Source organism: Anas acuta, chromosome 2 (genome assembly GCF_963932015.1).
Source record: "Anas acuta chromosome 2, bAnaAcu1.1, whole genome shotgun sequence".
NCBI classification, from domain to species: Eukaryota; Metazoa; Chordata; class Aves; order Anseriformes; family Anatidae; genus Anas; species Anas acuta.
The window spans coordinates 113832808-113860481 of record NC_088980.1 but is presented as its reverse complement, the minus strand read 5'-3'; the positions used below and the strand labels follow the sequence as shown (position 1 = coordinate 113860481).

The following is a 27674-nucleotide window of genomic DNA, read 5'->3' as shown; positions in this document are numbered from 1 at the left end:
GACTGTACTTTTGTATTCCCAGTCTTCCTGCCTGAGACTTGGTTTGTCACCTGTTCACTGTCCTGCTTCACCGCTTTTCCTCTCCACTACACAGGCCTGCTCCCCAGCACCGTGTATGGGGAACAACTGTGAGTTAGAAGGAGAACTGAAGCAGACTGTGAAACCCAACTCTGCTATTGTTTGCAAGCTGGAGTTGTTTGTGCTAGATTAGGGTCATGACTTTTCTTAAATTAAATCAAGATCTGAGAAGTGTCATACCCCAGAGATGACTTTGTTTGAAATTTGGAGTTTGTGGCTGTTTAAGTTGAGGAACAAAATTACTCCAGACTGCTTCAGGTTGTGGCTAACCAAAGCAGTGCTGACAAGTCAATGGTGGTGCTGTGGTTGTGGAGACTGAGGCAAGTATGGTGGTAGTTTATCCACAAGTGTTTGTCCACAGTATTTTCACTGAAATAAGAGTAGTTAGCACTGGGGGAGTGCTCTTCTGGAGCCATTTGTAACACACATCACGCAGGCCATAAGAGTGTGTCAGCTTAAAAGAGTACTGCAGAGAGGCTGACCAAATCTCACCTTCTGAATAACCTAGAGATGAAAACAAGTAATGAAACACGTAGCAGGTAAGTTACATGGGATAAGCCTGGAAAATGATAAATACAAGGTTTATCTTTAGAAAGCAGGGAAAGGAAGAGCCAGAGACTTATAGAACAAGTAATCAAACTAGCTGCAAAGACAAATTGGGTTATTCAAGTATACAAATTGTACTAAACCAGCCTAATTTCCTTCTATGACGGGATAACAAGACTTGTGTATTAGCAAAGAAGGAATAGAGTCCATAAATCACAACTTTGCCGAAGCTTTTGTAATGGCTGCATATGGAATCCCCTTGAGTATGTAAGGGAAATATAGTCTAGATAAGTCAGTGCTAATCCATTTTGAAACCTAAAGGATATGGTTATTAATGGTTCACTGTCAAACTCGAGCCTGGTTCAAGGGGGAATGTCCCAGAGGTCTGTCATGGATCTGGTAATACTGAGTTGAATATTCATTCAGAATAAATTTCAGTAACAACACTGTTGGTGAAATAAAGAGCATACTTGCTAAGTTTGCAGCAGACAGCAAGCTGAGGGAGCTGCAAACGCTCTAAAGGGCAGAATTAGGATCCAGACTGTACCTGGCATTTTGGGGAATGTGATAAGAACAAAACACTGTATAACTTCATAAGGAAAAACCCTACTCTTATCAAGGAAAATTTGTACTCCAAAACCATAAGAAAGGGAATAACTGACAAGGCATAAAAGCCACGGGGAAGATCTCGGATCTAAAGTTAAGTCAAAAAGTTAAACATTGTACTGGCCTGTATAAAATAAGGCATTTTGTCTTCAACATACATGAAGTTTTCTTCCTCTGCTCAGTGCAGGTGTGGTGTCAGCTGGAGAATGGTGTCAAAATGTTTTCAACACTTCAAGCCCTTATAGAAAGACGCAGGTGAAGGGAGCTGGATCCAGCCATTTTCCTTTTCTCTCATCTGGACTCACTGACAAATGAACTGGGCTTGTTCAATCTAAAGAGTAGAGAAATGAAAGCAGACAAATTAACCATTTTTAGAAACATAAATAGCGAAGCGGGCAGGAATAACCTCAAAGAGGTCAAACATAACCTGTCAACAAGTAGTAAAGAGTCTACAATGCATCATGAGAGATTTACTTTCAGTATTAGGAAATGTCTGAGAGCTACAGCAATGAGCCAATATTATACATTATCTAGGCAGATGCTGGCATCATCATTGTTGGGGTTAGGGCCTGGTTAGAAACTGCTCAGGAAAGATTAGGTATAGCTGATGAGTAGATAGATGGCCTTTCCAAATCCCTTCCTGTTTACGATGACTCTTTAAATGTGTTGGATTAAATATCAGTGTAATAAAAACAACTCAAAATAGTCTTCAGCCAACAGATGTGATAATAAGATTTCAGCATCCCAATTTCAATGTTGTTCTTTTGGGTTCTCAACAAAGCAGGTCAGGACTGGCCCTTGGCATAAGGGCCTGTCTAAACCATCAGATCACTGAGACCAGCAAAACAGCACGGTCCCACTCTGTGTCCTTCTTACGCCTCAAAAGTCAGGTTGGAGAGTGTGAGATCATTAGACCAAGCTCATGTTGAGGTGAAGAAACCTTTCCAGGAGCACCATCTCTATCCTCTGGAAGAAGAGAGAGTGGCAACACCTTGGCTCCAATCCAGCACTGCCCTGTTCTTTCCCTTTTTTTTTTTTTTTTTTTTTTTTTTTTTTTTCTGAGGCAGGAGTAGGACTGTGCTTGTATTCTGCTCACCCTCTTGAGCCTGTGCCATCCTTGCAGAAGAGAGAGATACCAATCCCAATAAACTTTCTGTGACTATCTCAACAGCCCAAATTTTAGTAATTCTTTAGCTAAAGTCACCTTTGTCTGGGGAATACAGACATCTCAAGAGAGAATTTGAGGATGTATAATGAAGTCCTTGTGATCATCTGTTATAAGCCAACTGGATTGTGAATTGAAGATAATTGGATGCACTGATATAATGAGCTGAAGACCCATGTGACAATTAATAATTCTATCTAAATAAAGTTCTAATTCAATATTTTTGGTAATGTAACACTAAGTGTAATAGAAGAGAATAATATCTTCCTTCTCAGTTTTTCACAGATGAGTTAGACTGCAAACTCCTGCCTGCATGCTTAACCTGACTTTTCCAGAGCTGTTGGCACGTATGTGGTCTTAAGTGGGTGGGCAGGCAGGGATTTAGAAGGGACACTGATAGGTGTCAGTACAATAAGGTAAGCACATTCTTGTGCCCTGTAATGTGTCAACAGTCATATAGCCCCTTTGCACTTCCCCTTTTGGTCAGAGGTGCAAGTCTTCATATGTACAGTAAGCTTACTTAAAGTCTAGCATCACTAAGCTGTGATCTGAACACCTCTCATCTCTAAATAAAGTGGAGGCTTTTCAGCAGAGTTCTCTCCTCTCTTCTGTAGCCACAAACATGGTTCATGTTTGTATTGCAGTCATATGGGACTCCTTGGGTCAGAGTATTGCAAAGAGGGATAAAAAGGGATCCGAAGCTCATGGTTCTAGTGGTTCCCTGGTGGAATCACAAGACAAAGAGTTTGAAACCCGAATAAATTTTAAGTTTTTGAAGTACCTCCTTGGTGATTAAAGATTTCAGGTCTTCACTAAAGCTGTGGATAATATTTCTAACATCAAAACTCTCTGAGAAAGATGGATATGTAATGGATCAATAAGAGGAATGACTGTCACATTGCCAACCTGTGCTTTACAGTCACATGCTAAAGATGAAGTGGAGATATTTTCTATCAATCCATTGCTTTTGAGAAATTGCTCGGCCTCCACTGAGTCACTTATCTTTGTGGCTGTCCCATCATTAATAATTATATGTAAATAATATAGATGCTTCACTCATGCAAAAAGAACCCCAAGAGCACGTTAAGCCTCTCCAGTATTCAGTTCCCATCTTCTATCATTTTATGTGCTGTGTAAATAAATTCTGTTCTACATAAATACAAGGTTGAACACATACAGTCCACGATTCAAAGATGATCTGAAGTGCATGCTTCACACCCAGGAGTCCAGCTCTTGAGCAGTATTCCTTCCAGCAGACCCAGATCACGTGCTAAGTAACTAATAGCATGATACTATTTCTCCTGGCAGCTCTGCACCCAGGCACGCTGGATGGCAGGACACATCAGTGCTTGCTGCTGGTGCTTTCTGGAGGGCCATGAGGAGCCTCTGGTGGCTGCAGGCCCACCAGATATGATGGGAGCAGGACAGGGCAAGGAGAGAGCAGCAGGAGGTGAGTGGGGAGAGGAAGGGAAAAGGCTCACCGCTCCCCCGCTGGGCTTTAATTTGCCCTCAGTCCTCTGGCACCCCAGCTGTGCTCCTTGTTTGTAGAACCTCCTTGCTGCCTCTGTCTGCAGGAGCCTTCAACCCCATTGCTCTTCTTCTATCAATCACCATGCCTCCTACATCAGGCAGGCAGCAGGCACCCAGTGATCGCCTGCTCTGCCGGTGCTAATTAGCAGCCATCACTTTCCACCTATGCAAAAGGTAGGAGAAGGAGCTCTTCGCTGAGCACAAGTTCAAAGCTGTTCTTTCCAGGGAAACACTTAATGAATCAAAATCTCAAGCAGGAGAGACAAATTAAGCAGAATGAATCATATTGCTGTGCAATTGGTTCAAAATTGCAAAGAAAGGCAACACAAAATACAAACATTCCTTCTTAATGCTAAAGTAAGGGATTAACATTATGAAAGGAGTCTAAGGAGCTATTTAATCCAGGGCAAGTTTTTTAAGTCACCTGTTACCACTGAGAGTTTGGTGACTCCACCTTCTGAACAGTTAGCTCAAGTCCAGAAGAAGCACATCAACTCCTGCATTAACAAGACTTTATTTTGATAAAACACAGTCTAACAACCACTATTTTGATCTCTTTTATATAGTTATTTAGACTTGAACTTGTGCTAAATGCAGAACTGGGAAAATTTTAAGTGCTGAGTCAAGTTCATAATGAGGAAAATAACAAAAGTAGTAAAGAGGAAGAGTTCTCTTTATTGTTCCTTTGCAGTAAAACTTCACTTTTACTTACAGTAAAGACTGGGGATAAATGATAAAGAGGATGTAGCACTGCTGTTTTGTGGCATGGCTGGGTGGGGACAATGCAGCTGGTGCACAGAGACTTCTTCATCCTGTGGCTGCTTCCACCCCTGTCTTTCCCTTTGCACCATTCTGGGGTGATGGTCCCTAAACAAAAGCATCAGTTTCTACAGCAAGCTGATGCCTGAAGAACAAGGCATTTCACAAGGAGGAGGTGGTGGTGCTCCAACTATCTACACCCTGGGGACTGTTTTTGCGGAGCAGAGTAAGGGCTTTGCCTTGTGCACAGCAGCTCAGCATCCTAGCTGGTGCCTGGCTCCTCCTATTCTAGGAAGCCAAAGCAATATTGCTCTCCACTGGTCCTGAAACTAGTTTAGCTGCTAATGTAAGTTGGACAAAATCGTTGTCTATCCCATCAGGGGTGCTTTGGAAGCCAGGCTGGGCTTCCTGAGCTGTGCTGGTGCTGTTCTGTCTCTGCTAGGAGCTCTCGCTTTTCAGCACCAGTTGCAGCAGGGGCTGTGGCATGGCAATGCCACTGGACTGGGCTCTGCAGGAGGCTTTTGGTCAGGGGATTTGTTGCTCAGCTTCTGCTCAGAGCAGGTGGGAGCTTTGTTCAGAGTGAGCTCTGCAGTTGTCCACCACGAGCATCTCTAAATAATGGATTTGCTGTCATCAAACAGCAGTGTCTCTATCTCAGGAAAAAACCCCTAATACTTCAGGTCACTAAGGCCTGCAGTATTATGTACACCTTCATTTTCATGTATTACATCTGCTGATCCTCACTGGTGGCAAGGAGGAGATGAGAGCTTACCTACAGTACCTCTGACCACACCACACTGGCACTGGCTCTAAGGCAGAGCAAGGCCATCATCAGCTTTGGCTCTGTGCAATTCCCGAGTAACAGAAAGGAGACAGCTGCATGCTAAGAGCAAGGGAGGTGAAATATTTCCCTTGTTGTACCAGAGTCTTTCACTTGCCTGCTGGTGACACTGGGGAAGCAGCTAGATAGGTATTTCTGGGATGGTGATCCGCAGTGAAATTATTAACTGTCCTGGCATTTAAGTGGTCATAATTAGGCTTCCTGAGAACAACCCTTGGAGATAAATAATAGAAATTCACACCTATCTTGGTCCTACATTTTTTCAGCCTATTTGGAGGCAGGCTCAATGGGAGAGTGGGAAATTAGGTGTGTAAATCTCCTAGAGCACCTTGGACACTCAGCACTTGTCCTAAGGAGCTTTGGCAGTCGCTATCTTGGCCTCACTCATTCAGTCTTTTAACCTGCTGTTCCCAGCATCACCTCCTTGAATAAAAATGTTCCTGCCTTGCAGTGCATGCTTCCCTGAGGGCTGCTCTTCTAAAGACCAACAAATCTTACTTCCATCCTAACATGAATGCCTCTGAGTATGGCTTGGTACACCTAGAATATCAGTGGGAAATAAGTTCAGGACCACAGTGTCTGGTTGAAGTACAAAAGATTTTAATATCAATACACTTACTGGAAATCACCACGCATAAGAATAACTTCTTTAATTTCCACCATCATTTTTTTTTTCAGTGGAGTTTGAAGAGATGCATGAGAGCAGCTTGGATTCCAGAGAGGTTTCTTGCAGAGTCGAGGACTTAATTTTAGAATAATTTCCAATAAGTCACCAGGAAAGATTATGAGCTGTGAGATCTTGCAGGATATTAAGAATTATATCACTCCTTCCAAAGTTATAAGCAAATCCTATGTTGGTGTGATAAATAACCCCATGGTTAACAAAAGACAGGGAGCAACAAATGTCCTTGCAAACTAGAAGAGGTCTGTTTTCCAGACACTGAGGTAGTGAGAGCTACAGTTGTTGTTCTAATGCTGTTAATGGGCGACAGTATGCTAATTAGTCAGATTAACTAAGCGGGTGAGTCATGCACTAACCCTTCTTGAAAGAAAGTGCCCATTTTGAGATGCTAAATGAGAACATAAATGCAATCAGGCATACAATTCTTGAAAGATAAGACGAGTGCAGACCTGCTTGTTAATGTAGCCAGTGAAATTAATTCTGTTTTGAAGAGGGGTGCACTTTTTCATATTCAGGGTTCATTTTAATGGGAAAGGGTACAAAACCTTCAGATACATACAATGCATTTCACTCAGGTCTAAGTGTCTTTAATGACTTAACATTACAAAGATGTTTCTGATATTCTTTGCTGTGTTTGCACCTTCAGAAAGACTTCCTTTTTTTTTTTTTTAATTAGAGGCATTCAAATGTTTCAAATGAAGACGAAACTATAATATCTGAAAAAACAGAGAGCCCTCTCATCCATAATTGAGGCAAAAATCTTAAAAATGTTTATTGTGAATGCTCAAGACCTTATGCTGCATAAGTGCTGTCTCCCCACATTTGAAAAAGTGGCACTGATGTGTGCAGGGACTGAAGCTGTGGTATGGTCATGGTGCCGAGTGAGGAAAGGTGCTGAGTGCCACCCCCACAGGGAGGACTGGGTTGTCCTTCTGTGGAGGAGGTTGGTGCTGTTTTTTTGGTGTGTGAGATCCATCCTTTCTTGGTGGCCACCCACTACCACTACATGCATGTTAGTCTATTGTAAACTTTCTCTTCATTGCTCACAGAATCTCAGAACCGCTGAGGTTGGAAGGGACCTCTGGAGGTTATCTGGTCCACCCCCCTGCTCAGTCATGGCCACCCAGAGCAGGGTGCCCAGGCCCATGTCCAGGCGGCTTTTGAAAGTCTCCAAGGAGGAGATCCACAGCCTCTCCGGGCAACCTGTGCCATTGCTCCATCACCCACACTTAAAGTGCTGCCTGGTGTTCAGAGGGAGCCTCCTGTGGGCCAGTTTGTGCCCATGGCCTCTTGTCTTGGCACTGGGTACCACTGAACAGAGCCTGGCTCTGTCCTCTTGGCACCTCCCTTCAGGTATTTACAGACACTGGTAAGCTCCCCCCTGAGCCTTCTCTTCTCCAGGCTGAGCAGTCCCAGTTCTCTCAGCCTCTCCTCATAGGAGAGTTGCTGCCATCCCTTCATCATCTTCATGGCCTCCAATGGACTCCCTCCAGTAGCCTAATGTCTCTCCTGTATTGGGGAACCTGTAACTGGACACAATACTCCAGTTCTGAGTAGAGGAGAAGGGTCACCTCTCTTGACCTGCTGGTGGTACTGTGCCTAATGCAGCCAAGAATACTCAAAATGGTGTGGGGATCAAGAAAACATATAAATGTGTGGTGGTTTTACTTGGGTGGGCAGCCGAGCTCCACTACAGCTGCTCTCTCAGTCTCCCTCCTCAAAGGGAAAGGGGGAGAAAATACGATGCAAAGGGCTCAAGGGGTGAGATAAGGACGGGGAAAACACTCAACAATTATAGTGACCGGCAAAACAGACTCAGAGTAGGGAGATAGTAAGATGTTTACCTATTACTAACAAGCTAGAGAAGTGAGAAACAAAAGAAAGAAACCAAAAATGCCTTCCCCCCATACACCCTCTTCCATCTCCTCCACCCAAGCAGTGCAAGGGAATGGAGAATGGGGGCTGCGGCCAGTCCCTAACGCTTCATCTCCACCACTCCCTCACGGTCCCTCTCTGCCACTGCTCCCCGTGGGGTCCCTCCCACGGGATGCCGTCCTTCCCAAACTGAGCTTGCAGGGGCTTCCCACAGGCAGCAGCTCTTCAAGCACTGCTCCCACACGGCTCCGTACCATGGGGTCCATCCCCCAGGAGCAAATGGCTCCAGCACAGGTCCCCATGGATGGCAGCTCCCCCCAGACCCCCTGCTCCTGTGGGGGCTCTCCATGGGCCGCAGCCTCCTCCAGGCCGCCTCCACCTGCTCCACCGGGGGCTCCTCCATGCACGGGGGGGCTGCAGCGTGGAGATCTGCTCCATGTGGGACCCATGGGCTGCAGGGGGACAGCCTGCTCCACCAGGGGCCTCTCCACAGCCCGCAAGGGAACTGCTGCTGCATGCCTGGAGCACCTCCTGCCATCCTGCTGCACTGAGCTGGGGGCCTGCAGGGCTGCTTCTCACTCCTCTCTCCCGGCTGCTGTTCACTAGCTTTTTTTTTTTTTTTTCACCCCCATGGCCCCCCTGCTACCAAAATGTTGCCACGTAAACACACTACAAAATGGCACTAGCAGCCATCACACACTGTCGATGCTTGAACTAAACACGGTATCCAGACAGAAATCTCTGTCAGTTTTCCAAGCTTCTGGCATGGAGATGGGAGGAAGCACCTGCACGCAAAGCTGTGGGCCCAGATCTTAGCACCTCTTCAGCCATCACACCTGCAAGTGGTGTTTGCTTGTGCCAGCACCTGCAGTAGGCCTGCTTCCCGGTGGGGTTGGCAGAAGAACACCTTTTGGGATGAAAGCTGTGTATCTGCATGGGCTGGGCAGTCAGACTGTGCTGTAAGGAATATTTACACTGTGCAGCTCTGTGGAACAATGCCTGTGAGGTTTCTGTGGCCATCAGGACCCCAAGAAGAAAATGAAGGCCTCACCAGAGCTCCAATGGGTACTGAATTCACCAGCAAAATATTCTGCCTCACGCTTGATTTTGCTTGTGTTCTGTCACTCATCGTTTGCCAGAATTGGTCATTTTTCTTAAAGATTTCTTGTACTTCCAGTCTGATTTCGAGACAGCTCTTGGGCAGTAGGATTGCAGGAATGAGGGCTCCATCAGTCTTTGCCTCCTAACCCCAAATATTTCCAGTGCCGTTGTAATGGCTACTGTTCCCATCCGAAAGGTGGCTGCACTTAGGTGACTGGCGAAGTGATCCCCATATATTTTTGCAATTCTCTGAAGTGCCTTGAGGCTTGCAAAAGGCACTATATAAATCAATTAATAACAATATCAGAGGTCAGTCAGCCAATAAGAATACAATTTAGTTTAATGAGAGATAAATAAGACAGACAGAGTGAGAGGGGAAAGGAGCTACAATGCTCCGTGCTTGGTGCCAGGCTCTAAATATGCTAGCTCCTCGCTTTATCACAGTGATCATCAGAAACACGAAAGATAATTGTGTCATTGCCATTTCTTAGTCCAGTGTAATATCTATTACTGGTTTTGATGTCTTACTCAGCTCTGTGCCAGTATGATTTTAGGAAGAGTGTACATTATTTTCATGAAAACAAATATGAGCATGAGGAAGCATTTTTCCCTTGCGTGCAATTCCTACTAAAGAATTTACATTCTTCTAATTTACTGGTTTACTGCACCACTTAGTGCACTCCTGAGATGTGCAGAATGTCCTCGCAGTTAAGAATGTGCAGATGAAATTTACCCTTTTTGCACTGAATCACTCACTCTTCCCTTGGAAGTCACCATGCTCTTTCCTCCCTCTAAATCTCCTTTAACTGTTCTAGTGAAAGAGTAGATTATTCTGCAGAGTCACAAAATGGATCCAAAACACTGGCTGATGCTTTATCTGGAATTTAAGACAGATATTTTTGTGACCAATCTGGTTTTAAGCAGGCGAGTGGAAAGACGTTGCTTTACATTTGATTCATCCTAATATATGGGACTGCAGATGTAGAAATAAAAAGTCTCCGCTCTAGCCTCAAACAAAAAGCTGGGCTGCACCATCCTCATCAAAAGCACTGTTTGGTTGGACCAGATGATCTTGGATGTCTTTTCCAACTTTAATGATGCTATGATTCTGTGATTCTGTGATTCTGTGATTCTGTGATTTAATAAGTTGTCAGATGCAGAGGATATGGGGAGATATCATCTAATGGGGCAGGGGACAGGGTGGAGGAGGCCTGTGTGGCAAGAAGTGGAGGTGTTTTGTGTTCGTGCCCCACCAGCACACAAGCTGCAAAGCCTCTCAATGTATCCATGTCCGCATAGACCTGGTGGGACGTGCTGGATGGTGCTGAAGAGCTGCTGGGGAGGTGTTGTCCCCTGCCCAGACCCTGCACGTGCCCTTCCTGGGGGCACCCACCCTGGGGCCCTGACAGGGTGGGAGCTGAGAAATGTTCCAGGGCTCGGTGTTACAGAAACAGCCATTAGCAGCAGAGCATGAAACGTGTGTCTAAAGCAGAATAAAGCAGAATGAAGCAGAGAGTGAGCCCATAGCTATAGGGCAAGCCTGACTTGGGCTTAAATTTGTCACAGCTTCATGTGGCATCATTACGTGCAGCTCTGCTCACCTGGCTGTTCGCAGAAATCTCTGCCTGTCGCTGCAGCTGCGCTCACTGCAGGTCTCTGGCAGCTATTGCTACATCCTGCGATAACAGGGGTCTTGTTCACACCCTGTGGCCATGGTCAAAGGAGGCAAAGAGTGGAAGAGATGTTCCTAAAGCTCTTTGGCAAAAGGTAAAGCCAAATGGAGCTCACCATATACATTAGCACTTCCAAGGTTGCATGACCCAAAATGCAACTTTTTATTAGTGTCTTTTTTATTAGTGTATTTTCATGTGCCACAGAATAACTGCCCATGCAGACATGGGGGGCCTGCTTCACACTTACTTAATCCACATGCAAGCAGCTCAGATTTAGATATGAAAGCATTGCTTCTGCAAGAGAGGCTGCTTTTTGTTATATGTCCTCTATGCCCCCCTCCAAAGAAAACAGCTCCTGGAAACTCTAACAAAAGATTAGCTCAAGCTGAGGCCAGGCTGTAATGTAAATAGCCAGACAGTGAACAGAATGGCTTCTTTTATCAAACTTAACATCCCAAAGCTCTACCGATTTCACTGTCATTATGGTAGTGATTAATTTGACCCAGAGTACTGCCACCCACTGCTAAAGCCTTCACTGCATCCCTGTTGATAGCTCTCATGACAGAGATTACAGTCTGCCACTGTGCTGTCCATAATTAGTACTTGTCAAAATGAGATTTGCCTGTGGTAGCCCACTGCCCATGAGAAACCCATTCAAAATTAGACCGTGCTTTGGAAAATAGAGGACAGTTCATCCTCTAATTGGAACCAATGAGTAGAGAATGAAGACTCTTTTTCTCATCTGTCAAGTGTTCTTCCAGATCTAAAACATGATTTTTTTGAGTCCTCTCTGTAGCTGTCAATACCTGTCCTCTGGCCCAGGGAACACCTCGAGCAGGGGTCACACCATGCGGGGCACTGAGAAGGGCTGCACATTTCCAGGGAGTGGAGGAGGGAGGGGAGAGGGAAGCTGTGAGGTACCCACGTGCCTTCTGTGCTAGTATAGGAAGGTAAGGGTCATAGTGACTGGGATGTACGAGTCTGAGACTTCATTTGTCAGCATTTCGGGCTGGACTAGACATGGAGTTTGATAAACCATTCACTACCACCCTTTATTGCTACTGCCCACTGCTAGAGGAATGGGAAGTGCTGCAACCCTGAATGCAAAGGGTCTGTAACCACAGCCAGTATCGCTAAGGGCTGTGTTAAAAGTCTTTTGTTATACTTTGAACTGCAGGGATGGCGCATGGTAGTTGCCAACATGAAACATGCACTGAGGCAGATGTATCTGGTCTTGCTATTGGCAGGTCAAGAAGTTCACACATGGTAAAACAAGGGATGAACAGAGAAGGGAAAACAGGAAAAAAAAAAAAAAGAAAAAAGAAAAAAGATGCAATTAAGAATAAAATATGATTCAGCATTTTGGTTACATGTAACTCCATTTTTCTCTAGTACAGTAACTCAGCAACTACAAATATACTTTGGTCTGACCCAGCTTGTATAGAGCTCTGTAGCTGACTTCAAGAAGGCAGAGCAGGGCTGGGCTTTGCTTTATCTGAAATAAAGCTGTCCCTTGGAGAAGGATGGCTGCCTTTCCCTGCCAGACCTTGGGAAGGGAATGGAGAGCAATGCAAGCATTGGCAGAGATGTGCTAGATGCTCTGCTGGCACCAGGCACCATTTCCTTCGAACAGCAATAGTTTACATTTGATGGGAGGAACTTGGGATGGACACAGAACTGGTAAATGCTGTCAGAATAAGCAACCATACTGGGATCAACGTCCAATGATGTTTTCCACAGAACAAGCAGGACAACTGGTATTTTTGTGATCAGAAGCATAAATCCATATGGCTACAAGACTTGTTCTCACTCGAGACCCAATCTAAAAATAAAAAGAAAGAGCCCACAGAATGGCAGCCTTGTGCTTGCCAAAGTAGACTGCTGTCGGGAAAACTTTCTGTCTTTTCATTTCAGCATTGACAGTGCTCAGAAGCTCTTGAAACAGATGAAGAATATATCATGGCAAAAGTGAATCCTTGGAGAGTATTTCACAAGAGGTAGTGGCGTGCCAGACATACTTCTTCACAAATGTTTTTCATATTTTTTTCCACTAAAAGAAGCAGAAGAGCTCAAAAGACAGCAGTATTTTTTGCTAAGTGCCAGTATTTTTTTGCTAAGTGCCCAGCCACTGATGAAAGTGCCACACTTCCCCGCAGCAGGTGAATTAATCTTTGTGCAGTCCTGTACATAAACACCATGCATTAAGCTTATCATGCTGGACTCTGTTCCTGAATCCTGCACAGCCAGATGATGGCTTTCACCCTCATCACCAGTAGAAATGCTCGTAAGAAGAGGATGTTCTTCAGTGCCACCATATCCGTCTGATCAGCTCTGACCCAGGCGAGTTACAGGGAGGCTCACTGCTAAAGCAAAGAAAGACCTCACTGCAAAGCTGCAACCCATCGCAGCTCTGCAACTCTGCACAGAAACCTTCTGGCCAAAGTGCAGCTGAAGGTGTGGGCCAGCTGGACATCATCTAAAAAGGGAAAAATCAGACTGCTCGCAGATGTAAAATTCATAATCAGGGAGCAGAGACTGAATCGCAGAGAAAAGGAAAGTCTAGAGAAAAACAAGGTCTGGTAGTCCTCAGGTTTGCAAAAAAAGCTATTGCAAGAAGAGTTGGAATAAGTTTCCTTATCCACTGAGCTAAAGTAGCTTTGAAAGTTGTGCCATTTGTGCAAGTTTTAGATGATTTAATTGTGTGCTTGATTTTTTTTTTTTTTTTTGAAAATACTTGTCTTCTCTTTTAGTGTTTTCCTGGAATCATCTCTTTAAACTAATGAGACATTAAAGCCAGACATTAGGAAGCATTTTCTAACGATGACGCCGCCTGTATCCTGTCACACATCGCTACAGAGGCTGGCGAGTCAGCAAACGTCTGCCGGGGCTGCTCCGGGTATCGCCGACCCCGCCGTGGCATGGGGAGACCTCGGCGAGCCCCAGCCGCTCCTTTCCCTATCGCTCCGGCAAGTCCGAAGATTTACTTCCACCCTGAAGGCAATCACTCAGTCGTGATTTTGACCTACAGCTTAATGTGCCCCCTCGCTATAGTTACAGCCGTCCTCCTTCTGGTTATGCTCCCTGCTGTGACTAATGGGATCTCTGCAGTTAAAGAGGTGATTTTTAAAGAAAAAGATCCAAGTTGCAGGGCTGTTACCAAGTTTACAGTTTTAGTGAAAACAATGGCACAATACTAACGATAGCAGTCCTGACTATGGCCTACGGATTTGACATTTTTAGGTGTTCATTTATATACCTCTCTCCAGACCTACAGACCCCTAAATACACAGGAACAAATGATCTTTTGTTACTGTTTATGCCATGGACAGTGAGTACCAGTTTAGGTATTCACTATTCACAGTGAAATATGGTTAAAGTAGACATACTCCTTTCATATAAAATATTCTTAATCAGCCAAAGTCTTTTTTTTTTCTTTTTCTAAACTGAGTTGTTTTGCACAAATGCACACAAAAATGGAAAGCAGCTTGCAAAGAATCGTAAAATACCACAGGAGAGCCTGAGATACAAAGCCAGCTTTACAAACATGATTCTTCCAGTGCGGTTTTCTCAAAGACGTTTAAGGGTGCTACAAGGGACCATTTGTTAAAGGGGAAACCATAAGGATTTTGAGGGTATTTTGCAAAGTACATCTTACCTCAGCCTTTAATAAATATTCCTTTTGAAAACACGGCAATGATTGAAGAGTTTTCCAAATGGAGGAACATTTTTTTGGATTAAGTGATGATGCCACTTTAAATAAATCCAACTGATTTTCTGTGTGCGTGTGTGTGTGTGTATGGTGAAGGGAAAGAAACAATTGGGAAAATTCTACCTTTGTTTAAATCTCCTTCCATTGTTTTTACCTTCTAAATGGGTTCACTTGTAGGGACAATTAAATTCAAATGCAACAGATCACAGAAGCAAATGCTACCTGACCAAGACCCTGACCATAGCGACCGCACGCTGTGTGGCAAGAAATTTGGGAAAAAATAGCTAAAGTTTTGCTTTTCTGTGCTCAGTAAAGCTGCAGATGTCAGTTGGATGCTAATTGGAGTCACTGTAGAATCGTGTTAGATGCCCTGTTCTCGTTCAATATCGTAGCAGGTAACACAGTACCTGTGTTCTTCAAGAAGGGATCAATGACACGAAGGTAGTTCTCTGCTGCAGGGAGAAAACAGACAATTAGAAAATCACTATTTGTATTCAATTTCTGTTTACACTGGTTGACCACATCTCTTGTAAGCGCACATTTCTCTCCAGCTTCAGAAATACACAAAAATATCAGCACCAGAAGTCTCCTCTCGTTTTACTTTGCAATTCAGGAATGCTTTATTAATCAACGCAAGATGCATTCATTGAACTGGATTAATCCTGCATAAGTAATTTTGAAATTTCCTGCTGAAGTTATTTTTCATTTCTGGGAACAAATCATTTATTTGGATTTTCATATATCAGGATCACAGAGATTTGCCACAGTCAGATTTTAATTTTAGTTACATCTGAGCTGGCTTATATATTAGGGCATATAGTTTTGCATGAGAGCATCTTCTAAAATCTGTAATTGGTGTGGAACACTGACATGCACAGAATACATCTGACAAGGTTCAGAGAGTTAGGTTCAGTTTCGCTGATCAACATCTATGCTGCAGATTAACTGAATCTTTTATGGCATTACAACCCCTCCAGAATTCATTAGTGTACTTTTCCTTCCCGCTAACCACTCTGACCTCCAGTGCTGCCATCGCTCCTTCCCCAGGCTGAACGTCCAGGACTGGAACACTGACGCTTTTCTGCTGCTGCACTGGCCACAGAAATGAGGACGCGTGTCTCACACTGCTCAAGAGTTCATGAAAATTACCACCTTGCCCTCTTCAGCAGTCATGTCTTTGTGATTTCTGCCTTCTTTGTCTGTACCTGGAAAGCTCAGTGTAAATAGGAAGCTGAAACATGGTCTGTGCCTTAGAAACAAGGCAACTGTGGTATTCTACTGGTGAGTGATTACAATATAATATAAAGGGGTAAATATAATGAGGTCTGGCGTGGATTTTTCTCATAAATTGGCTCCCAAATGCAGTTTAGCATAATCTATCATTGTATTAGAAGCAGGGAAGAGGACAAACGGGAAGGAAAACAATGCCAGCTTTTGGGAGGTGGGGGGCAGAGTGCCTTTGAAGACAATGCTATCATCACTGAAAAGCCTATTTCTGAATCTCTGCCCTCCTTAAGGATAGGTGCATGGATTCGGAGTCAGCAGCAACCTGACCTTCTTACGCTTCTTGGGCTGTGGATGGGAGCAGCAGGCCCATTCACTGCACTGCCTTACTGTAGTTGCTGTTGGCTTGCCTCTCCCTTCCCCTTAAGAGATCTGAACAGGATTGATCCCCTCTCTTTAATGCAGGCACTTCAAACTCCTTCATTACGTCTCCAGCCATGCCCCAGCACGTCTTACCTGCTACAAGCAAGGGCGTCAGGACTGCCTTTGTGTTTGCTCAGCCTACCTGCTTGGTCTGCACAGGAGGGCTGTGGCCCATGGCAAAGATACACTCGTACAGCACAGCTGATAACATCCCACTTGCTGCTAAATGCCTTTACCTTTGTCTCCTCCACCATGACTAGCATTATCCCCCCAAAGTATGACTGCGTTTGACCAGGCAGAGTCCTTTCCACGGGCAGAGCAGGGCATGTGGTGCTCCCCACAGGCACACAGCAACACCAGCAGCCCTGAGGTCTGCCCCTGCCCATGCCCAGGGGAGGATGCTGCTCCACTCTGTTGCCACTGCACCCCTGCAATACCACGCAAAAAGTAATGACACCTGGAGAACAACCAGGCTGTTATGTACGGCCACAGAACAAAGGAAGTTTACACGTCTACATGATAAAAAAAGTTCCAAAGAATTTAATGTAGATATTATTTATACATACACTTTATAAGTAGGAATATGGCAGACAGTTGAATTAGTACATAAAGTTTTATTTAAAGTTTCCCCCCTACGAGCAAGCTTCATTTACACAGCCTAATACTGTACAAAATTTACATTCTTTGTGTGACTTATTCAGTTTGCACTTTCCTTGGTCATGCCTTCCTGAAAGATAGAAAGATTTACATACAGTCCTCATAAATCTTTAAATTATCTTGGTAAAAAAAAAAAAAAAGAACCATTTAAAAGGACAACAAATATCCTTTAAAAATGGTACGTTTTAGTAGACGAGTGACAGTCAGTGTTCAATGGCAGACCTTATCCTGATCTTAAATGTCAGTCGAAGTTTCCTCATTTAGTATCTTAACAGTTTCCTTTTTATATATATTTATATTTATATACTTTCAACAGGAAAAAAAAAAGTCATGATTGCACCAAATATATTTTACAAGGGATCCCTTGGATCTGAACAATATAAATAAATACAAAACCAACTAAGATTGCACTATATAGTAGAAATGGATTGAGATTTCAGGATATACACTCCACCTTTATGAGTTCCTTAGTGATGCTCACTGGAAAACTCCCCAACGACACATTCAAATATTAGCATCTTCAGATGATTATTTTTTTAAAACAATTTTTTTTTCCACGCGTGCAGCTACCCCATCAATTGGTTTATTGCATTTGTATGGTATCAGTCTTTACTGCATTACTCCGGTTTTATAACTGTGTAATTCTGCTGCAAGCACAGGAGTTGTACTGCAATAAAACTGGACTGATGCCAGGGAGAAACAGTCCCATGGTATTTGCTCTCCATTATTTATATTGCTCTCAAGCTTCAATATATAGTGTAATTTCTGAGTACATTCGTCCTCTTTCTATTTTGCAAAGCAAATAATGAATTCTTCCTCCCATCTACTGCCTCTGCAGTAGAAACCAACCTCCAGTAGTCTTCTGCTCCTTGCTTAATGCACTAGCATTAAGTCCTATCATAAAAGATATGCGCAAGCTTGAAAATGCAGGATCTGATTCTGCTGTGCCTTTTATCTGGTGCAGCCAGTTACAACTAAGCAAATTAAAGGCCTGATTCTTAGCTGACATAAGCCAGAAGTACACTGAAGCTCGTTGGCTTCAATGGAGCAATGACTCCAGCAAAAAAGATGGTCCTGAGGGTAATGAATGCAGCACAAGTAAACCACAATGGAAGAATTCTGCATATAGTTTGCTGGAGTGTAGACAACTATGTTAAATACAAGGTGGTGATGAATCAGGCTTCAGATTTTGTCACTGCTTCTGCAATGCCAGCACAGAAAGACATAAGCTTAAAACATGGACAGCTTGATTTGTGCAAGCAACTATGAGTTCATACAGCGAATTCTAAACGCAACCGGTCCCACGTGGTAGCATTCTGAACTCACTTTGCATTGTGTAAATAATTACACAAGCTGTAAGGCAGTGGAAAGTCTAGCCTCATATTACTTTGGATCGGTATTAAAAATCTTTCACACTACATTTTAAGATCAGTCACACAAGAGTACTTTAACTACTTAACAGCATCTCTCCAAAATTGTGTGCAATCATTTAAGAGTCCAAAGTAATACATTTACAGTTAAGTGCAGCCTTCTTGTCTTTGGAAGCAACTAGCACATGTGCCTCTACCTAACAGGTGAGTGAAAAGTAAGGAAGGGTTCTGGTGCTTCGTTAAATGGTCATAGAAATAACTTACTGTATGAACACAGAATTTATGGTGTAGGACCAAATTTCAGTGAAACTACTCTGACGTTACACAAGTGTGACTAGAAGAATTTGATCCTAAACCCTGAACTGCTATTGCAAGAAGTGCTCTGTGAAACATGGATTTCATTGTAGTCCACTCTTTGCTACACTTACATGTGGGGGACTTTGAAGGCAGAGTGTATTAGATGCCAAGCTGTGCAAAAACTGAATGGTATTTCTTTACCTTTTATCATCTTCTGATCCTGGGTTGCTTGCAGAGCATGTGAAGTAGCTGTAGGTTAGGATTACAGAGGAGGAGACAATTCTGCAATGCAAAGTGAGCTTTTCACTATCTGAATTCTGAAGCATTCATGACAACAACATCCTCATGACTTCAACACAGATCACATGCAGGTAGATACAATGCACAATACTGATCTTGTCTCTTCAGGCTGTGTTTGAACATGTAGCCTTCATTTTTTGTTTGAAGTTAAATTTGATGTGAGGAATCTTTCTGCAGCAGGAAAAAGTTAAAATCAGTCTGAAATGGCAGTCTGTCAGCATGTAATATTCGGTGTGTTTTAGCTACTTGCTTCATAAGACACCGGCATCTATCTGAGATGGGACAACACTTCGTTTTTGTTCTCTTTTACTTTGCTCCTAAAGCATTAGTGTGGGATAAGGGGTCAATTATGGTAGCTTTGTTTTAACAGGAATCCTGTTCTAATAAAATATTTACGTCACCCGTCATTGTTTTCCCAAATGCAATCAGTGTTCATGTCAGTGCTCCTTGACTATCACTTGTTGTACGGTACGCAGGCTGGCAGTATGACAGTTGAACAAGCAGGACCTGCAAGTGGCTCAGCAACATCTCCTTCTAGTTCTGTCCAAGTCCCTTTCTCAGGACTATAGCAAATAGTGGAAGATTTGTAGGCCCCCTGTAACAAAAATAGAAAAGTCATCTTAAAATTGGCTCATGTTAAAAGTGAAGCCCAAGTCACCCATCAGCACTAAAGATGAAAAGCCACTTCTTTTCACAAGTAACTCATGGCTTTGGCCCCTGATTTAAGAGCCCTTAAAGAGGTTTGATTTTCATATAGGCAGAGCACCCAGCCTCTGCAAATAAGGCTCCTTTACAAAGTACCTGATAAGCAAAGCTATGGGCATACAGTACCATCAATCACTTTGGCCAAATTGCATCTAATTTATATATTACCCCTTAATGGTGAGTGCAATCTGGTAATAACTCATCTAAATAGAGAAGCACAAAGGTAAAAAAATACTACGTGTTCTCCACAAGTTGAAAACCAAACCAAAGCCTGCCCCTACAGCTATTTCATCCCTTACTACTTCATCCTCTGTCCCACCTGAGTAACATACACAGTGGCTGCAAGAGCTCAGAAGGAATGGAAGGGTCGCTGCAGAGAGCAGGTACGCACCATACTCCAGCTGTAGCCTCCTACAAGGTAAATACTGTCATCAAGGACTGCACAGCCAGGGCCACTGCGGCCCTCCAGAATAGGAGTCTGGAGGATATTCCACTGGTCACCTTTTGGATCGTAGCATTCCACCAGCATTACGTCGAGATGAGAGAAACCTGAGTAATGGCATTGAGAAAGGAGAATGTGCATTATGGCATACCAATTAATGGTATTTTATGATTTGTTTTACTGTTAAATTTATTAACCTACAGTAAAAATTACATTATTACAAATATAACATCGTTGTTAAGGTTTCTTCTAGAAAATATCACCATATACGCTTAAGTCATCTTCTGTAAAGTTAATATCCCATTATTTCAGTTCAAATAAATCTATTAAAAGCTTTTACCATTAGTTATACAGTTCTCTACAAATCATAAATACAAGTCCATATAAAAGTCGAACAGATCAGACAGTAAGAGTCAGTAATACCCTAACAATGAAGAAAGCAGATTCAGGCTGTATTCCTCATATATCGGTGCTAATATGAGTTTGAACATGTAGGAACAGGCTGTCCTGGCAGTCTTTCTCAAAGGTCAGCAGATCTAATCTATCCAAAAGTCAACAGATTAAATCTCATTTAGAAATCAATGTCTCCCAAGTCCAGGTGGAGTTTAGACAGCTGGTGCCACTTGGTTCCAGAGGGACATGGTGCTTAGCATGATGTATGTGATGTTCAGGACCAATTTCAGTTTTCAAGCTGTTTAAGGTGTACCCTAAGCACGCAACTGTGATGTGACAACATCCTTATGGCAACAGAAATGTAATCAAAAGAACAGTGGTGACAATATTCCCTGTCTGAGACAGAAAATGGCTCCAAGCAACAGCTGCTTTGTAATCACCAAAGGGCAGATACGTCTGAAGTCCCTCAAACTGTGACACTCAGTAACAAGTAAGTGAGCTCAACATAGACACAGAACTGTTGAGTCCTGGTTCCTGCTCAAATATTTAGACATTTCCCTATCTCAGACTACCTTCATTATCAGAGCACTCCAAGAAGATTACGGCTTTCTTAATCTGCTGTGATGCTTTACTTGACATTAGTGTCTTCTTCATCAAGGTCAAAATGGAAAAGAGAAGTTTGATTTTCTGCAAAAGGGCATTTGGTGATATTGGTACTTCAAAATGAAGCCGCTTGTAAGAGTATTATTTACGATGGGAATGAATAGCTGTGATGAAATAATTTTTCGTTGCTGGAAAGTTTTCAAGGGGCCATAGAGAGGCCACTGCTGCATGCCCAGAATCTGTCAATGAGCTCTGTAATAAACTACAGTGTACAGATGACTAGTTGTGTTGCAGCAAATGCACTGCTGACACTGGCATACAGACCCAGCTTCACAAAGGAGAGCTTGGCCATGGAGCCATCAGAGAGGCCTGCTATTCCCACCTGGTGGAGAATTTACTACTTCATCTGCACTTCGGTCCCCTCTCTGCTCATTTAACTTGCAGTTCCTCTCTTTGCTTCACTTTACAGAAGAAACTAGTTTCCCAGACAGCCCTTCTTTCAGAGAACAGAAGACTTTCCAGTAGTCTAGATGTTAATTAAATACCCCTCACAAGAGCAAGCGCTTCAGAGGCAAAAATGCAATGCTTATTAGAAGTCCCTCCTTTCCCAGAGGATGTTAGGTGAAACTGGGTGAAGAAAGGAGAATGCAGGATGGAAGCAATTCAAGCCTATGCAAACCAAGGCATATGCTTTACCTATCAGAGAGCTTTAATGTGGTAAATTTGTTACTTTAGTAGGAGAAGAAGCCAACGCTATGGTGCTCTGCAACCTCTATAAAATTTGCAGATGTTCTGTCAGCAGCTTTTACCCTCTTCTCTGTTTGAACACCCAGGAACACCCATCACAACTGTGTGTGGTGGATGGAGGCACAGCAGCCCAGCTGCAAGGGTTTATGCCCCAGTGCTATTCAACAGGGCAACTTGACATCTGAGACTTTGTCCCTTATAAGCACCTTGGACACTCTGATCTTCAAAGGCAGAACAATATTTCAGAGTTTCATTTGGGATTTGGGTGCCAGAATCATTCAGGCACATGGCATGGTATCAGTTAACATCACTCTTCCTTTTGCATTACAATTTTCTCTTTTGTTGTTGTGAGGCTTTTTTTTTTTTAAGAAAGAAAAAAAATAAAAAACGAATATAACCTGTCAAATATTATCAGAGGACAAAGAAGCAGGAGCTGTGCTTTTTGCCTAACTGGCTGGATTAAACAAAATCTCTTTACTTTAGCAGGAATAGCAACAGCATGTAAGTATTAAGACAAAAATACCAGGTGCCTAAGCAGTAGAGTTATTTTAATATGAGACCTTTTCAGAAGATGAAAATAAGAGACCTCTAAAAAGAATTATAATTAACAAGCTATACTTAATATTAAAAAGGGATCTAAAGGGTCTAGTCCTAATATTTAATGGCTTTTTTTTTATTTATTTTAATATTTCATTAAATAGGGAGCTTGTTTTTGTGCATTGCTCTGAATAAAGCTCTCTCTAACTGCACATTTTGGAAAATGATTTACAGAGGAAAATATTGCTGGTACTTTCGGGTCAAAGAATAATCTGTTTGTTTCATTGAATTCTTGGTAATGACAAATTGTCCATGCCTTTGAGTAATGGAAGCTCCCATTTTTATTATCTAAAGCATTCATTACTCATATATTTAATGTACTGTTATAATTTTAAAATAATTTGCATAAAATGTTTTTAAAATTGCTGGCTCAAGTGTCCTGTTAAATTGTGTTGCCTGGTTTTTAATGTATTTAACAATGACTGTCTAACAAAAATATTCTTTATCAGGAGATGGGGGACACTGAAATGCTTTTTCGCTATTAAAAATGTGACCTTTCAAATGGTTTCCTCCAATTGCATACAGTCGATCATTCATTACAGCCAAAGTGTGGATTGCTCGCTTTGTGTTCATGTCCTGTTTTCGGGCCCAGACGTCCATCACAGGGTCATAGCAGTACAGCCAGGGGACATACTCTCCATTATGAACACCTCCTGCAAAGTAAATGTACCTCTGTTAAGTAATGTAAATAAAGACACTGCTCTGCAGCAGGAATTTAGCTCCATGTTTTTTTTTTTGTTTGTTTGTTTGTTTTAAATATACGTGTATGTACAATATATAGCAGGAATTATAAAACACTGGCCTGAAATGTATATCTTGCCATTGTGAACGGCTCCTGCATGGGCTGCCAAAGGTTGTGGTAAGGAAGACACGTAACGCCATTCATTTGTCTCCAGGTTATAGCATTCCACACTGGACAAATAGCCAGTTTCGTTTCTTCCACCAATTACATATAAGTTCTTGTCCAGGCGGCAGGCGTAGAAACTTGCTCTCCTGAAGGACAGGGTGAAAGAAAACAAAACGAGCCAACAACAAACAATTAGCCACTTCAACCATTTATTAAAATGCAGCAAACTCCCTAAACTAAGACGGCTGCTACTCCAAATGCTACTTTAGACAGAAGTCTCCAGAAGCTTCACAAGCTTACATCTATCCTAAAGACTGTCTGCTTTGCTAATCAAATACATGTTCTACATCAAACGAATACTTCATTTTTGGTGTCAGAACGATTAAGCACACATAAGTCTGGCAGAAAAAAAACTTTTTTCAAAGCCGTTTGTTGCTTTTTCACACCCGTGAAAGATAAAAAGGTGCTCATTAATGTTTGGGGTATTACCTTGTAAGGGATATAACAACTCAGTAAGACAAAGTGAAAAATGAGGTAGATAATGTAACAATAATAAATTATCTTGACATTCACTTTCTTTATGGTCCTTCAAGGGTCATTGTTCCCAATTTACTAAGAGAACCACATCATCAAAATTTTTCTTCAATTATCATTTTTTTCTTCTTTCTGCAGTACTGCAAATAGAACAACTTTCCTTAAGCTAGGCACAATATTACATTTCTGCCCTTTAACTCAAAAAAAAAAAAAAAAAAAAAAAAGGTCTAGCTTCATTCAGCTAACTATGGAAAGTTTGAGCCACCTGTTTGTTTTCACATGCAACTTAGGTATGTGGGGAAATTTTTACTTTTTCTGGTAAACATTACTAGACACACAACACCTTGTCTTCCTTGTGACTCCAAAATTACTGGTGTCTATTACTGAAGTAAAAATAAAGCAGCAAATGATTTTGAGAGACCCTAATTGGTTGAGAGACACTGCTTGGTGTAATCCATGGTCAGGGAGTGCTCCCCCAATTATTCAGTGGTAGGAAGATTTCCTAGGGTAGAAGCCTTTAATTTTAAGTTGTGATATTATAAGAAGAAGACTGAAAAAGAGCACAGCTAGATGAAGACCTGTACAAAATGCTGAGTGACAAAAATCAGAATAGAATCACAGAATCATCTGTTTTGGAAAAGACCCTTAAGATCACCAAGTCCAACCATCAACTAACATAACCAAGTTCACCACTAAACCACGTTGCTAAGCGTCACATCCACATGCTTCTTAAATACCTCCAGGGACGGTGACTCCCACTTCCCTGGGCAGCCTGTTCCAGTGCCTAACCATCCTTTTTGTGAAGAAATTCTTCCCGATATCTAGAGTAATACCCTGCCCCCAGCACGACTTAAGGCTGTTTCCTCATGTCCTACCACTTGTCACCTGAGAAAAGAGACCAACACCCACCTCACTGCAATCTCCTTGTAGAGAGCAATGGGGCCTCACCTCAGCCTCCTCTCCTCTGGGCCAAACAACCCCAATTCTCTCAGTGCCTCCTCATAAGTCTTGTTTTCCAGTCCCATCACCAGCTTTGTTGCTCTTCGCTGAATGCCTTCCAGCAACTCAGTATCTGGGCCCAAAACTGAACACAGTGTTGGAGGTGCAGAATTGTTGGTCCCAAACCTAAAATTCTTGCCTGGGCAAAATGTGATTTGTGTGTGAGCCCAGAGCCCTGCAGGCAGATCAGGTATTACTAGGTCTGACACCTCCCAAACCCACCTCTGTAGCTAACACAATGTTATCTAGTTCCTGCTCAGGCACACAAGTTTGAAGAGGGGAACCGCTGCATATTGCACCAGCCATCTCCTGAGTCACGCTGGGCAAATCTCAGGGTCTTGATAGTCACCTGCACTGCCAAGGGCTTGAATGGGAAGACTACTCAAGGCTCAGAGGATGAGCAGTGGATGTACAGAGCACAACACCCAGCAATGAACAACTCCCGTGTGTCCCAACTCCTTCACAGGCTTCCCTACAGTCATACCATGGCCGGGTCAGCTAAGGAAGCCTGGTATGCTGTATCTCTAATGTTCTACCTAGCAAGGCATGCATTCAGGAGCATTTTCGTCAGTGAAAGAATGAATAGGATCTCTCTCCTTTACCCAGTCGCCCATTTTTGAAAAATTTCTATCATGTAAACATTTTTGACGGATTTCCCAGTTTGTTAAACGTGCCGGAGATTGGCTGATGGTTTATAAGTTGGAGGAGAGGTCAGGCAGACAGGAATCATAGAATCAATTAGTTTGGAAAGATCTCCAAGATCATCAAATCCAACCATTAACCTAGCACTGCCAAATCTACCACTAAACCATGCCCCTAAGCACCATACCTACACGTCTTTTGAATGCTTCCAGGGATGGTGACTCAATCTCTTCCCTGGGTAGCCTGTTCCAATGCTTCACAATGCTCTATGTGAAGAAATTTTTCCTAATATCTAACCTAAATCTCCCCTGGTGCAACTTGAGGCTATTTCCTTTTGTCCTATCGCTTGTTGCTCGGGAGAAGAGACCATCTCCCACCCCACTACATTCACCCTTGATGAAGTTGTAGAGAGCAATAAGGTCTCCCCTGAGCCTCCTGTTCTCCAAACTAAACAACCCCAGCTCCCTCAGCTGCTCCTCACGAGACTTGTTCTCTTAGACCCTTCACCAGCTTTGTAGCCCTTCTTCAAACAAGTCTATGAAGATACAGCCATGGGAACAATAAGCTGGCTGGGTGTTCAAGGAGCAGATCTGATGCGATGCTACCTATTTCTGGTCTTATTTCTAGATTCAATGCATACCTGACAGGGCCCTGGCTGGTGAGGAGCTGTGTTACTGAGCACCTCCTGTCTTTTTGCTTTCACCTTGGCTGCATACGGACAATGTGGATAGAACAGGATGGCAGACCTTGTTAAGCAGGAATGGAAACACTGCCCCAGGAACAAGGCTACAGGAAGAAAAGATGCAAACAGGAGGACAGGAAAGCTGCTAAATGCCTCCAACTAAACTGACGAATTAAATAAGATCATTTAATTTATCTGTCAATGGGTAGATAGAAGCTGATGACATACATTGCTCTGCATGGTCGGGCAGCAAATTGTGCATCTATGTTTTTAGCCCGATTTTCTATGGAAACAAAGCTTATTTGATTACACTGTATGTGCATCCATGTCTGTCTGAGTGTTGTTCTCTCAACAAAAACCTGCTGGCTGATTTCACTCTAATTTGACGGCGGGTAAAAGTGTTAGAGGCAAACAAGTGCCTATATGCTTCCTGTGAGTACATGACAGGCAACATAGCTTGCATTTGTTCACAAAGGAGGAAAAGCTGCAGAGGTCACATCAGAGAGCCTGCACATGCCGAGAAATGCTCAGCCAGAGCTCACATCTCCTCTGACCCTCCCACGCCCAGCACAAACCTGCAGGGCGCCTGGTGGTGATAGTTGGGCTGCTCACTTGTCCACTTGTCTGTCCTTACCCACCTGTTCTTGCAAACCCATGAGCAAACTGCTCTCAGCACGACTATTTGGTCTTTCCTCAACGCTGCTGACCAGTGGACACCTCACTAGGAGCCCCTTCTTTTCCCAACCTGCGGCACAGCAGCACTTAGCAGCTTTACTGGGCTGTGTGCCATGTGGAATAGGAGGTGTTTGCTGCCAGTTTTGAGGGTTTCAAATTTTAACAGCTCCTGATATATTTTAGTCAGATTTCCCGTAATAAACCTAATAAAATGTGCAAAAAAAAAGATTTTTCAAAACTAAACTATACTGTTTTAAAAAGATATATACTATTCTATATGAAAAACAATTTCTCTCTTTTATTTAATTTTTTAATTCAAGTTTAATAAACAGAGGTAGATACAACTGACAGGCACTGCTATTTTAACTATGATTCTGTTAACATTACTCTGTATGTGTACTCCTGGTTTCATCCACACAGTGTCACTATAAGGAGCAAAAATGAAAGCGTCAGCATCCTTCACTCTTCTGCTTGGACATGGCTATTTACCCAGTAGCTCCTGCCGCAAATATTTTAAGGTTTTTGGTTTTTAACTTTTCAGTGATACAGTGTGTGAGGGATGTGCTGTTAAGTGAAAACCTTTTAAATTGCTGTAAAATATGATTCAGATTAAAATGTAACAGGCCTCACATGGCAACTTTTCCCACAGAACTGGGAAGAGACTCTCCATTCTAATTAGATAGCAGGAATGCACCTTAGGATGTGAATATAGACAATAAGACAATTACTTTTGGATTTTCTTCAGAGCATGTAAGTATTTGACATTTACTGGTCTCTGAAATACTTTTCCTTCACCACCCCTCACTCAGTAATCAACCTACCTAACTCTCTCATATATAAACGAAATGGGAAACATTTCTAACATTTCTTTCTAATTTCCACAGAAAATGAACTTATGCCCTGAAACATGAAATACCAGTCTGAGGTTTAAAACTATGAATGCTACCAGTGATCATCATGGTGTCTGGACCT

At 42.8% G+C, this 27674-nt stretch overlaps 1 protein-coding gene across 3 annotated transcripts in view; it reads right to left on the bottom strand.

The window, feature by feature from the left end:
• Positions 1-16725: 16725 nt before the first annotated feature.
• KLHL14 (kelch like family member 14) overlaps positions 16726-27674 on the bottom strand; it is a 64387-nt gene continuing 53438 nt past the window's right edge. For all 3 annotated transcript variants that reach the window (XM_068671782.1, XM_068671780.1, XM_068671781.1), the window contains exons 6-9: positions 23126-23316; positions 22818-22976; positions 19933-20090; positions 16726-19431 (exon numbers count right to left, since the gene is read on the bottom strand). In XM_068671782.1, the coding sequence (XP_068527883.1) occupies positions 19291-19431; positions 19933-20090; positions 22818-22976; positions 23126-23316 (649 nt within the window). In that variant the 3' untranslated portion in view covers positions 16726-19290. The remainder of the gene's footprint in view (positions 19432-19932; positions 20091-22817; positions 22977-23125; positions 23317-27674) is intronic.